Source organism: Plecotus auritus (genome assembly GCF_963455305.1).
Source record: "Plecotus auritus genome assembly, chromosome: 3".
Classification (NCBI taxonomy): domain Eukaryota; kingdom Metazoa; phylum Chordata; class Mammalia; order Chiroptera; family Vespertilionidae; genus Plecotus; species Plecotus auritus.
Genome location: NC_137772.1, coordinates 120,328,821 through 120,342,005, shown reverse-complemented (window position 1 = coordinate 120,342,005; position 13,185 = coordinate 120,328,821). Strand labels below are relative to the sequence as shown.

General features: G+C 41.9%; 1 protein-coding gene across 10 annotated transcripts in view; it reads right to left on the bottom strand.

The window, feature by feature from the left end:
- The window catches only part of ZMYM2 (zinc finger MYM-type containing 2), a 192,902-nt gene that overhangs the window by 171,825 nt on the left and 7,892 nt on the right, over nucleotides 1-13,185 (bottom strand). For 5 of the 10 annotated variants that reach the window (XR_013960258.1, XM_080662164.1, XM_080662170.1 and 2 more), the window contains exons 3-4: nucleotides 12,551-12,573; nucleotides 11,635-11,761 (exon numbers count right to left, since the gene is read on the bottom strand). The exons of 4 other annotated variants lie outside the window; for them this stretch is intronic. Coding sequence is in view for 4 of the 6 variants with exons in the window: in XM_080662164.1 (XP_080518290.1) it covers nucleotides 11,635-11,699 (65 nt within the window). In the remaining 2 variants the exon portion in view is untranslated. The remainder of the gene's footprint in view (nucleotides 1-11,634; nucleotides 11,762-12,550; nucleotides 12,574-13,185) is intronic. One more of the 10 variants, XM_080662166.1, reaches the window with a different exon arrangement.

Here is a 13,185-nt window from a genome sequence, read left to right as displayed (position 1 = left end):
TGTCCGACTGCCGGTTTAGTGGTTAAGAGTGTCGGCCCACAGACTGAAGACTTTGATTCCTGGTCAAGGGCACATACTTCAATTGGGGGCTCGCCCCAGACCCAGGTCAGGGCAAGTGTGGGAGGCAACCAATCAATGTATCTCTCTCACATTTCTCTCTCTCTCTCTCTCTCTCTCTCTCTCTCTCTCTCATACTGCAAACAACTCTTCCCTCCCTTCCACTCTTCCCTTCCCAACTCTTCCCTCCCTTCCACTCTCTCTAAGAATCAATGGGCCCTAACTGGTTTGGCTCAGTGGATAGAGCGTTGGCCTGCGGACTGAAGGGTCACAGGTTCGATTCTGGTCAAGGGTATGTACCTTGGTTGCGGGCACATCCCCAGTAGGGGGTGTGCAGGAGGCAGCTGATCGATGTTTCTCTCTCATCGATGTTTCTAACTCTCTATCCCTCTCCCTTCCTCTCTGTAAAAAAATCAATAAAATATATTTTTTAAAAAAAAGAATCAATGGAAAAATATCAACTGTGAGAATTTAAAATATACATGTATATGCAAAATAAAATGTATATGGTTATAACAGATATAATAATTGATAGTCATACTTTTAAAAGAACACAGAATTAAATTGACTATTTAATAATATCCAGTGTTGGTGAGAATATAAAGAAATAGTGGAAATGCAGTCAGTCAGCATAGTGGCCTAGTAGAAGGCAATTTGGCAATATCTACTAATATATACGATATGCATATACTCTGAGTCAGCAAGCAATTCCTACTCTCAGAATCTCCTCTAGAGAAAACACACATGAACCCAAAGAAACTACTACAGAATATATTCCATGCAATATTATATGTAAAAAAAAATTGAAAATAGACTAAATATAATAATAAAAGGGTAATACGCTAATTAAACCAGACCTCTTCCAGATGTCATTCCAGACATCCTTCCTGACAAAGCCGGGGCTACAGAGAAGCCTGCCTGGGTCCCAGGTGCCTGCAGGAGTCCGGAGTGCTTGCGGGCGGTCCAAGAAAAGCCAGCCCCCATCCCGGGTGCCTGCGGGCAGCCAGAAAGTAACAGCCGGGGTCCCGGTGCCTGCTCAGGGCACGAAAGAGTAAAGCCAGTTCCGGGAGAAGGAAGGCCTACCCTTGCAAGAATTTTCGTGCACCGGGCCTCTAGTTCATCAATAAAATGTCTAAACTGTGTTATATCCATACCATGAAATGTCACACAACAGTTAAAAAAGGAAGTAGATCTTTATGTACTAACTCAGCCCAGTGGTCGGCAAACTCATTAGTCAACAGAGCCAAATATCAACAGTACAACGATTGAAATTTCATTTGAGGGCCAAATTTTTTCAACTTAAACTTCTTCTAACGCCACTTCTTCAAAATAGACTCGCCCAGGCCGTGCTATTTTGTGGAAGAGCCACACTCAAGGGGCCAAAGAGCCGCATGTGGCTCGCAAGCCGCAGTTTGTCGACCACTGCCCTAGCCATTTGGCTCAGGGGATAGAGCGTCAGCCTGCGAACTAAAGAGTCTTGGGTTTGATTCCGGTCAAGGGCACATACCTGGGTTGCTGGCTCAGTCCCCAGTGGAAAGCATGCAGGAGGCAGCCAATCAATGATTCTCTCTCATTATTGATGTTTCTATCTCTCACTCCTTCTCCCTTTCTCTCTGAAATTAATAAAAATATATTTAAAAAGTAAAATAAAAGGTTATCATACCCTATCCCTTTTTAACCTTTAACCAAAGAAGCTAAAGCCACCCATGCTCGCTTCTCCACATAGTTTAAAAACTAGGAGAGCAAAAGTAAACTTGCACAATATACATATGTTAATTTGGAAATAAACATTCATTTATTTTTATGATACTTGGTATTCCAAATCTATGACCTAGTTTAATGACTGTTTTTAATACCATGTCCTGCCTAGTGTTTAAAGATGATGAAATAAGTAGAGGGTTTTAAAAAGAGTAGTAACCTTCCTTAGGTGAGTTCAACAGTTCCATGACTAAGACCTAACCTAAAGAAACACAATATTGGCATCAATAAGCCAATGGGACTACAAATTCAAAGTACTAAGTACTAAGAATTATTTCTCCAATATTATCTATATATATAAAAGGCTAAGTGAACGACTGTACGTCCATCCAACCGGCTGGCCGGTACAAATGATGCACACTGGCAATTTAACAATAAACGCTGACTCGCACATGCGCCCTAACATAATTGAAGCTGAAGTATTAATAGGGTCTTTGGAAGGAGAGGTTGTTCTGAATCCAAGAATTGATTTGTCCCCTCTGACACTGGCCTCAGATTTAAATTAATTTGAGGACAGTTTCCCGTGATGCCAGCATTTGCGATGACTATTAACAAATCACAAGGACAAACTCTAGATAGAGTATGGATATTCCTATCTGAACCCATTTTTGGACGGTCAGTTATATGTTGCTTTCTCTCGAGTTCAAAGAGCGTGTGATATTAAAGTTGTAAATACTTCATCACAAGGGAAATTGGTCAAGGACTCTGAAAGTGTTTTTGCTCTTAATGTGGTATACAGGGAGATATTAGAATAAGTTTAATCAATTTATCAGTCATTGTTTTTATCAATGTTGTTTCTGTATCATGCTTTTGTTTTTATATCATGTTTTCGTTTTTATATCATGTCTTTGTTATTGTTATATCATGTTATTATTAATCAATTTGTTATTTTCATATGTTTTACTAATTTTCTTTCATCTCTGACACTTCTATTACAGAGAAATGGCGAATAGCGATATTAAAATATTTATTCTAATTAATTTCCTTTTAATGTGCACAAAGCTGTGCACCAGGCCACTAGTCCTATCTAATAAAGGCATAATATGCAAATTGACCATACCTCCGCTACACCCACAAGCCATGCCCACCAGCCAATCAGGAGCGAGTATGCAAATTAACCCAACCAAGATGGCTGCGGCCACAGAGGGAGCAGGAGGCTTGAGATGCCCCCAGCGATGGAGTAAGCCAAGCTTTCCGCCCGCTCTGGCCTGCCTTGGCCTCCGCTTAAGGCTACAAACTTTCAATTATAGAAGGTAAATAAATCCCTACAAAAATGGCAGCAGCCATGGAGCTGGAGAAAGCAGGAGGGTTGAGTTGCCCCCGGCGATGGAGGAAGCCAAGTTCCCGAAGCCCTGGCCTGCCTTGGCCTCCACTTAGGGCTACAAAGTTTCAATTATAGGAGATAAATAAATCCCAACAAAAATAGCTGCGGCCACGAAGCGAGCAGGAGGCTTGGCTCTGCTCAAGGCTACAAAGTTTAAATTATAGAAGATAAATAAATCCCAGATACCAGGGCCTCCGCTTGGGTCGCCGGGGGCCGTGGCCAGCCTGCAAACCACCACAGGCCCCTCGCCCAGGCCGCCGCACACCCCAAGGGAACCCCCACCCTAATCCGGGACACCCTTCAGGGCCAACCACCCGGCCCCCACCTGTGCAGCAGGCCTCTATCCTATCTTGTAAAAGAGTAATGTGCAAATTGACTGTGACTCCAACACACAAGATGGCTGCCCCCATGTGGTCAAAGATCCTGCCCCATGTGGACACAAGATGGCCACCACAAGATGGTAAGGAGGGCAGGGCAGTTGGGAGGGATGAGGCCTGCAAGGGAGGGCAGTTGGGGGCGATCAAGCCTGCAGGGGAGGGTAGTTAGGGGTGACCAGGCCGGCAGAGGAGGGAAGTTGGGGCAACTGGGCATGCAGGGAAGGGCAGTTGGGCGGGACCCAGGCCTGCAGGGGAGAGCAGTTGGGGGGGACCAGCCCTACAGGGGAAGGCAGTTAGGGGCAAACAGGCTGACAGGGGAGCAGTTAGGCATCAATCAGACTGGCAGGGGAGTGGTTAGGGGGTGATCAGGCTGGCAGGCAGAAGCAGTTAGGGACAATCAGGAAGGCAGGCAGGCAAGCAGTTGGGAGCCAGCAGTCCTGGATTGTGAGAAGGGTCCCAGATTGGAGAAGGTGCAAGCTGCGCTGAGGGACATACACCCCCATGAATCAATTTCGTGCACCAGGCCTCTAGCTTCTATATAAAAATGCATCACCTCCGTTTCATAAGACTCAAAACTCATAACAATTTTCCCCAGAGATATATTCTTCATATTTTTACTTATTGATCTTAAAAATCAAAGAAATACAAAAAGAACATACAATATACACCAAAGAAATCTGTTTTTTCTGTCTTAATGAACAAATTTCACAAAGTAAATAGTATATCCTGTCATTTACAATTCAATGAAATTTACATTTTTTAATCATCTAGTAAGTATGAAAAGCTCTGAAGCAAAGGTGCTCAGTAAGTCTTATTTCATTTCTCCCCTTTATTCAACTCCTCATAACTTGAGTTCTACTTTTTTTCTCTCAATTTCATCCTGCATCTAATACAATAATAACTACCATTTATAGATATATTGTACCAGGCTCATCAAAACTCCCTTAACATGTACCTTATAATGCATATCTTAAATATATTATGACCCCATTTTGCATAGGAGTAAACTATTCTGTTATCAGATAACTTTCCTATGGCATACACCTGGTACAGGCAGCAAAATTAGTTTGTACCTTAAGTCTACATACCTTTCATTATACCACATCATTCCTTAATCATATAGAACTCTAAGACTTGTGAATTGATCTCATACCCTGACCAAGAGAATACAAACATTAATCAACTGAATACTTTTACAATCTATAAGGACAGGGAAGGATCACAAGAATATCAGACTTGCATCAAAAATGTCTGCTGCCGTAACCAGTTTGGCTCAGTGGATACAGCGTTGGCCTGCGGACTAAAGGGTCCCAGGTTCAATTCCAGTCAACGGCATATACCTTGGTTGCAGGCATATCCCCACTAGGGAGTATGCAGGAGGTAGCTGATCGATGTTTCTCTCTCACTGATGTTTTTAACTCTCTATCCCTCTCCCTTCCTCTCTATAAAACATCAATAAAATATATTTTTTTAAATATATCCTCAGGTGAGGATTAAAAAAGAAAAGGAAACACACTGTATGTATTCTTTAAAACACACAGTACATTTGAAAAAAAAATGTCAATTGCAGACAATAACCTATATGCAAAGTATTAGTACGAGTAGAGGCCCGATGCATGAAGATTCATGCAAGAATGGACCTTCCTGGAGGATCCAAGATGGCGGCGTAGGTAAACACCTAAACTGCTGCCTCGCACAACAATTTCAAAACTACAACTAAAAGACAAAACGTCTATCACCCAGAACCACGGGAAAGCTGGCTGAGTGGAAGTTCTACAACTAGAAGGAAAGAGCAAACAGCATTGAGGGGTGCACAAGCGCGGAAAAGCTGAGGTACAGAGACGTGAATCGGGAGCACTGCTGTTTTCAACCCGAAGGGAGATAAGCTCCCGATTACTCCGAACTCCAGTTTCTGGGGAGACGCGGGGGACCCAAACTCCTACGGGGAGAAGCTGGACTGTCTGCCATGGGGTCGGAAAGTGAGGGAGGCTTGCTTGCAGGGCTGCATGCAGAAATAATTGTTTACTGTGCTGGGCGCGGGACGCAGGGACAAGGTTGGAGACTCAGAGCCGCAGAGCCGACTTACTGGCAGCCATCACTGTTTGCCATGCCCTAGCCTAGTCACACCCTGAGACCCCTCCCTGCAAAATCTATGAACCCACCCAAGCTCCAAGCAGCGGCTTTAGCATATGAATGGTCTGCCCTATTGCAGCTTAACCTAGCAAACTTGCAGCCCGGGTCAGACAGCTCCAAAACCTCCAAACCCCAAGCAAAGAGGAGAAAACTGCAGTTCTCGCTGTAGTGCCTGCTGGGTGGCCTCAGACAGTAGCTGACCTGCACCCCATTGGAGATCCAGAAGCCAGTGTACCTATTGGTCAGTGAGACACCAGATTTCAATTCCTCACATTCAAGAGGCAGACTCAGTGAGCACCAAAGCCCCACTGAAACAAGTCCTGCACCATAAGCGTGTCTCCAGCGCAGCAGTTCTTCCATTATAGACACAGCGGGTCCTCACAGCCAATTGGCCTGGAGGTCAATTCCTCCCAGTGTACCAACAGCAATCAAGGCTTAACTACACCAAGACTTTGCACTCAGCCCACAAAGGGGTGTACCAAAGGCGTCCACCTCAAGTGATTGGGGAGGCTGAGCTACTGGCCCCTATAGGTCACCTATCACACAAAGCCACTCCATCAACACAAGGAAGCAGCAAAATGCGGAGACCAAGAAACATGTCACGGATGAGAGAAATGAAAGAAAGCAAACTACTGGACGACATAGAGTTCAGAACCACATTTATAAGGTTACTGAAGAATCTTCTAAAAACTGCTGAGGATCTTAGTGAGACCTTTAAGGATCTTAATGAGAATACCAAAAAAATGGAAAAGGACCAGTCAGAAATTAAGCATACACTGTATGAAATAAAGAATATACAGAAACTCAACTGTAGATCAACTTACCCCAAGAATCAAACCAAAGATCTGAAATATGAGGAAACAAAAAACACCCAACCACAAAAACAAAAAGAAAAAATCCAAAAATATGAAGATAGTGTAAGGAGCCTCTGGGACAACTTTAAGCGTACCAACATCCGAATTTTTGTGGTGCCAGAAGAAGAGAGAGAGCAAAATATTGAAAACCTATTAGAAGAAATAATGACAGAAAACTTTCCCTACCTGGTGAAAGAAATAGACTTACAAGTTCAGGAAGCACACAGAACCCCATACAAGAGGAATCCAAAGAGGACCACACCAACACACATCATAATTAAAATGCCAAGGGCAAAAGACAAAGAGAGAATCTTGAAAGCAGCAAGAGAAAAACGGTTAGTTACCTACAAGGGAGCACCCATACGACTGTCAGCTGATTTCTCGGCAGAAACTATGCAGGCCAGAAGGGAGTGGCAAGAAATATTCAAAGTGATGAACAGCAAGAACCTACAACCAAGATTACTCTACCCAGCAAAGCTATCATTCAGAGTTGAAGGTCAGATAAAGAGCTTCACAGACAAGAAAAAGCTAAAGGAGTTCATCACCACCAAACCAGGATTACATGAAATGCTGAAGGGTGTTCTTTAAGAAGAGGAAGAAGAAGAAAAAGGTAAAGATAAAAATTATGAACAACAAAATGACATCAAATACATACCTACCAACAAGTGAATCTAAAAATCAAGTGAATAAAAAATCTGAAGAACAGAATGGACTGGTGAATATAATAGAATCAGGGACATAGAAAGGGAGTGGACTGACAATTCTCAGGGGGGAGAGGGTGTGAGGGGTGTGGGAAGAGATTGGACAAAAAGCTTACACCTATGGATGAAGACAGTGGCGGGGGGTAAGGGCATGGGGTGGGGTGGGGAATCAGGTGGAGGGAAGCTATGGGGGAAAAAAAGAGGAACACCTGTAATAATCTGAACAATAAACATTTATTTAAAAAAAAAAAAAAAAAAGAATGGACCTTCCTTCCCCTGGCTGCCAGCACCGCCTTTGCTCTGGCCGGAGCCACCTTTCCCCCTTCCCACACTGCCCAGAGGCCCGGAGCGGCTGGGGCAGTGCGGAACGTCTGCGGCGTCACCATGACGACAACGCAAGCATCCCACCCCAGCTGCTTGGCACCTGTATATGCAAATTAACCCACCATCTTTGTTGGGTTATTTTGCATACTCACTCCTGATGGGCTGGTGGGTGTCACGAAGGTGCGGTCAATTTGCATCTTACTCTTTTATTAGTGCAGATAACCGGGAAAAATCCTAAGAATATATTTGCAAATGTAAACGTTCGTCTCAAAAGAAATGGATTGTGGGCAATTTTTCTTTACCATGTCACATATTACTTTCTTACTTGCAGATTTTTAATATTTATTTGTTAATCCTCACCCAAGAACATTTTTTCCATTGATTTTTAGAGTGAGTGGAAGGAAGGTGGAGAGAGAAACATCGATTGGTTGCCTCCCACATGTACCTCGATACAGGCTGGGGTCAAGCCTGCACAAACCCGTGACTCTTCAGTCTGCAGACTGATGCTCTATCCACTAAGCCAAACTGGCTAGGGAACTACTTAAAGATTTTAAGAGCATGTTTTAATTTTATAACCAAAATATTCTTCAGAACTGTCCTGAAAGGCATACAACTATTTATTTCTATATATTGCCATTATGTTTCATTATTTGTATTTATTCATTTACAGATTCTCTCCCCCAAGCTGAGAAACTACCTAAAATCTTCTTTTTAAGGGTTTTAAGTACAAGCTAGTTTGTACTTTTTTTCATAAGCCAAATACAATCACTTGAGGTGTTTTTTTTTTTTGAGGGGGGGGGTAAAAGATTTTTTTTTTGAGACAGAAAGGGAAAGGGAGAGAGAAACATCCATGTGAGAGTGAAACACTGATCAGCTGCCTCCTGCACGACCCCTACAGGAGATCAAGCCACAACCTGGGCATGTGCAATGACTGGAAATTGAACCCGCAACCTTTCAGTGAACAAGATGACACCCAACCAAGCCACACCAGCTAGGGCCCTCAAGTTTTTGCAAAGTAAGTGATACAATGAGTTCAGTCTGGGATTTAGAAATAAAATTAATCTGGCTGTAGACTGAGCTAAGGGATAGGGTACAAGTGCCTTGTAAATACATATAACTCCCTAATTTCTAACAAAATAAACTATGGTTAAGCACAAAACAGTAGATAGCTGAATAACAGGAAATAAAAGACACTTAAAGGTCTCAACATTTGGAGAAGTGAAGGAGATGGTGAGAAGTATAAGTATAAGACCATGTTAAGTTCAAAGTCCCAGCAGCCAAGAGAATTTCAAGGAATATAATAAATTTCAAGTTTTTGTCCTGATTACAGAATCAAGACAAAAATAGGCACTTAAAAGATTTGGCAATGCCGAAACCGGTTTGGCTCAGTGGATAGAGCGTCGGCCTGCGGACTGAAAGGTCCCAGGTTCGATTCCGGTCAAGGGCATGTACCTTGGTTGCGGGCACATCCCCAGTGGGGGGTGTGCGGGAGGCAGCTGATCGATGTTTCTCTCTCATCGATGTTTCTAACTCTCTATCCCTCTCCCTTCCTCTCTGTAAAAATCAATAAAATATATTTAAAAAAAAAAAAAAAAAGATTTGGCAATAGCCCTAGCCAGTTTGGCTCAGTGGATAGAGCATCAGCCTGCAGACTAAAAGGTCCCTGGTTCAATTCCGGTCAAGGGCATATGCCCAGGTTGCAGGCTCCATCCCCAGTAGTGGGGTGTGCAGGAGGCAGCCTATCAATGATTCTCTCTCATTATTGATGTTTCTATCTCTTTCTCCCTTGCCCTTCCTCTTGGAAATAAATAAAAATATATATATATATTTTTTTTTTTTAAAAGGGGACCCTTTCCCCCTCCCCATGTGGGAGTCTGTACTTGTTCTCCAATAAATCTCCTTTGCTATACCAAAAAAAAAAAAAAGATTTGGCAATAAAGTCACTAGTGACCTAGAGGAGCAGATTTAGTATTACAAGTCAGTAAACTTTTGAAAAGGCTGGGAAAAGGAAGAAGTTTTCAAGTTTGGAAAGATGCAGAGATTCTGGAAAATAGAGCACTTTAGCCCACTTTTAGAGTAATAAAGGAGCCAGCAGTGGGAGCTGGTCAAGAGGAAGATATAATCCTTCTCTCTACTAACAGATGAGCATTCAGTGAGTTTATTGTACCAGTGGTAGCAACAAACTCACGTTTGGTCCATAAAGATAATTGTAGCTGCTGTTAACTGAGCATCTACTATTGGCCAGTCACATAGCCTATATTATTGTTAATCCTGAACTCGTATGCAAGTTTAGGAAAGTAGGCATTACTATACTCTTATGTCAAATGAATCCAATAAGACTCAGAGGTTAAATGACTCATCAGAGATCACCAACTGGTAAATAGTAGAGCAAAAGTTTTATTGAGGCACTAGAGACCCGGTGCATGGATTCATACATCAGTGGGGTCCCTCAGCCTGGCCTGCACCCTCTAGCAATCCGGGACCGCTCAGGGGGTGTCAGATAGTCAGTTTCGGCCCGATCCCCACAAGCCAGGCCAAGGGACCCAACCAGTACACAAATCTGTGTACCAGGCTGGTTTTGGCCTGATCCCCACAGGCCAGGCTGAGGGACCCCACCGGTGCATGCATCTGTGCACTAGAACTCTAGTATGCATATAAGACCTTTTGTTAATCTCTTTTCGCCCTCCCCTCTTCCCTCTGAGATTCATCAGTCTGTTCCATGTTTCCATGCCTGTGGTTCCTGCTCCTGCATTGATCATCTGGCCCTTGGTGGTCAGTGCACGTCATAGCTACCGGATAGTCAGCCAGTCGCTTAGGCTTTTATATATATATTAGATAATTTGCATACAATAAAATTTACTTATTTAAGTGAAAACTTTGGTAAATTTTAAGAAATTTATATACAGGCAGCCGAAACCGGTTTGGCTCAGTGGATAGAGCGTCGGCCTGCGGACTGAAGGGTCCCGGGTTCGATTCCGGTCAGGGGCATGTACCTTGGTTGCGGGCACATCCCCAGTGGGAGGTGTGCAGGAGGCAGCTGATCGATGTTTCTCTCTCATCGATGTTTCTAGCTTTCTATCCCTCTCCCTTCCTCTCTGCGAAATATCAATAAAATATATTAAAAAAAAAAAAAAGAAAAGAAATTTATATACAGGCAGTCCTCGGGTTACGTCGGACTCGACTTAAGTCGTTTCATGGTTATGTCGCCATCTCCCATTTACAGTATTTATAAAAAAAGAAAAGTTCCGTCATTTCAACCAATGTACATATGTGTTTATGTTTTTTATTATTTATTTACCATAAGTAAAGGTCACGAATTATCTTTCTTTTAAATTTTTTTACTGTTTCACTTCATTACTGCTGTGTATGTGCTCCGTGTGAGTGACATAGGTGCTTATGTAGGTGGGTTCAGACTTACAGCAAAAATTGAGTTACATCACGCCGTAGGAACAGATCTCTGACATAACCCAAGGACTGCCTGTACTACTTACACAGTTATCATCACAATCTAGTTTTAGAAGACTTTCATCACCCCCAAAGTTCCTTCCAGGGCAAGGCAGATTTGAACACCAACCTGACTCCAGACTCATGTCCCCCAGCAACACTCAAGTGATAAAAATTGATATAGGCAAAAAAGCTGCAAAATTAAGTCCCACTAATTCCCTCTTTGCATGTGAAGTCCCAAAATACCATTAAAACCACACTACATGGCATCTCACCAAATTTTAAGTTTACTAAAATTTGAATATGCCTCAAATAAGTACAGCAAAATTAGACTGAGAACACAGGATGCTATTACTGATACTGTGTGATATTTCTTTTAAGTGCAAAACAAGTTGGGAGGAAGACTGGATAAAAACCACTGAGCAAGGACATCAAGGATGAAGAGGTGATATACAAATGAAGAGAACAAGGGAATAATAGAAGTCAGGAATTTGTGTCATGGAAGACAAAGATTAACTCGAACAGAAGCTTCTCTTTGATGAACAACACAAACTATTTGGAGATACAAAATGAAATGACTTCCTAGGCAGGTGTTAAAAATCATTTGATTAAGAAACAGGATATACAATGTTAAAACAGGCAAAAATAGTTTCGCAACTTACATTAAGTCTTTTATCCATTTTGAGTTTATTCCTGTGTATGGTGTAAGTTGGTGGTCTAGTTTCATTTTTTTGCATGTACCTGTCCAATTTTCCCAAATAAAATGTAAGTCGCAAAACCATAAAAATCCTAGAAGAAAACATAGGCAGCAAAATCTCAGACATCTCACATAGCAGAATTTTAACTGACACATCTCCTAGGGCAAGAGAAACAAAGGACAAAATAAACAAATAGGACTACATCAAACTAAAAATCTCCTACACAGAGAAGAAACCATAATCAAAATAAAAAGGGAATCCACTTTTTGGGAGAACATATTTGCCAATGATACATCTGAGAAAGGGTTAATTTCCAAAATATATAAATAACTCATACAACTCAACACCAGGAAGACAAATGATCCAATTTTAAAATGGGCAAAGGATCTAAATAGACACTTCTCCAAAGAGGATATATGGATGGACAACAGATATGAAAAAAAAGCTCAATGTCACTATCATCAGAGAGATGCAAATAAAAACAACTCTTAGTTATCCTTTCACACCTGCCAGAATGGTTATCATCAATAAATCAATAAACAACAAGTATTGGCAAGGATGTGGAGAAAAGGGAACCTTAGATACACAGCCAGTTGGAATAGACTGGTGCAGCAACTTTGGAAAATAGTTCCCTCAAAAAATTAAAAATGGAAATGCGATTTGACCCAGTGATCCCACTTCTAGGAATATATCCTACGAATACCAAAATACCAATCAGAAAAAATATATGCACCCCTGTGTTCATAGCAGCACAATTTACAATAGCTAAGATCTGGAAATAGCCCAAGTAAGTACCTATCAGTAGATGAATGGATAAAAAAGCAGTGGTACATTTACACAATGAAATAATATGCAGCAGTGAAAAAGAAGGATCTCTTACCCTTTGAGACAGCATGGAAAGACCTGGAGATTATTATGCAAAGAAAAATAAACCAGTCAGAGAAAGACAAATATCAAATGATCTCACATATGTGGAAGCTAATGAACAAAATAAATGGACAAACAAAACAGGTCCAGGCCCGGACAGAGGGGTTCAGTGGTTGAGTGTCGACCTATGAACCACGAAGTCACGGTTAGATCCCAATCGGGGCATAAGCCCGGGTTCCAGACTCAATCCCCAATGGGGCATGTGCAGGAGGCAGCATCAGTGATTTGTGACAAAGAAACAACTCACAAATGAAAAAAAAATGGAAGCAAGCAATACAGAGTTTAAAAACATGGTTATAAGGTTACTCAAAATTTTAATGAGACTTTCAAGGATCTTACTGAGAGTGTCAAAGACATGAAAAAGGACCAGTCAGAAATTAAGTACACACTAACTGAAATAAAGAATAATTTACAGGGATTCAACAGTAGAGAATTCTGAGAATCAAATAAATGATTTGGAATAGAGGAAGCAAAAAAACACCCAATCAGAGGAGCAAAAAGAAAAAAATATCTGAAAATAATGTAACAAGCCTCTGTGACAATTTTAAGCATACCTACATTCACATCATGGGGCTACCAGAAGAAGAG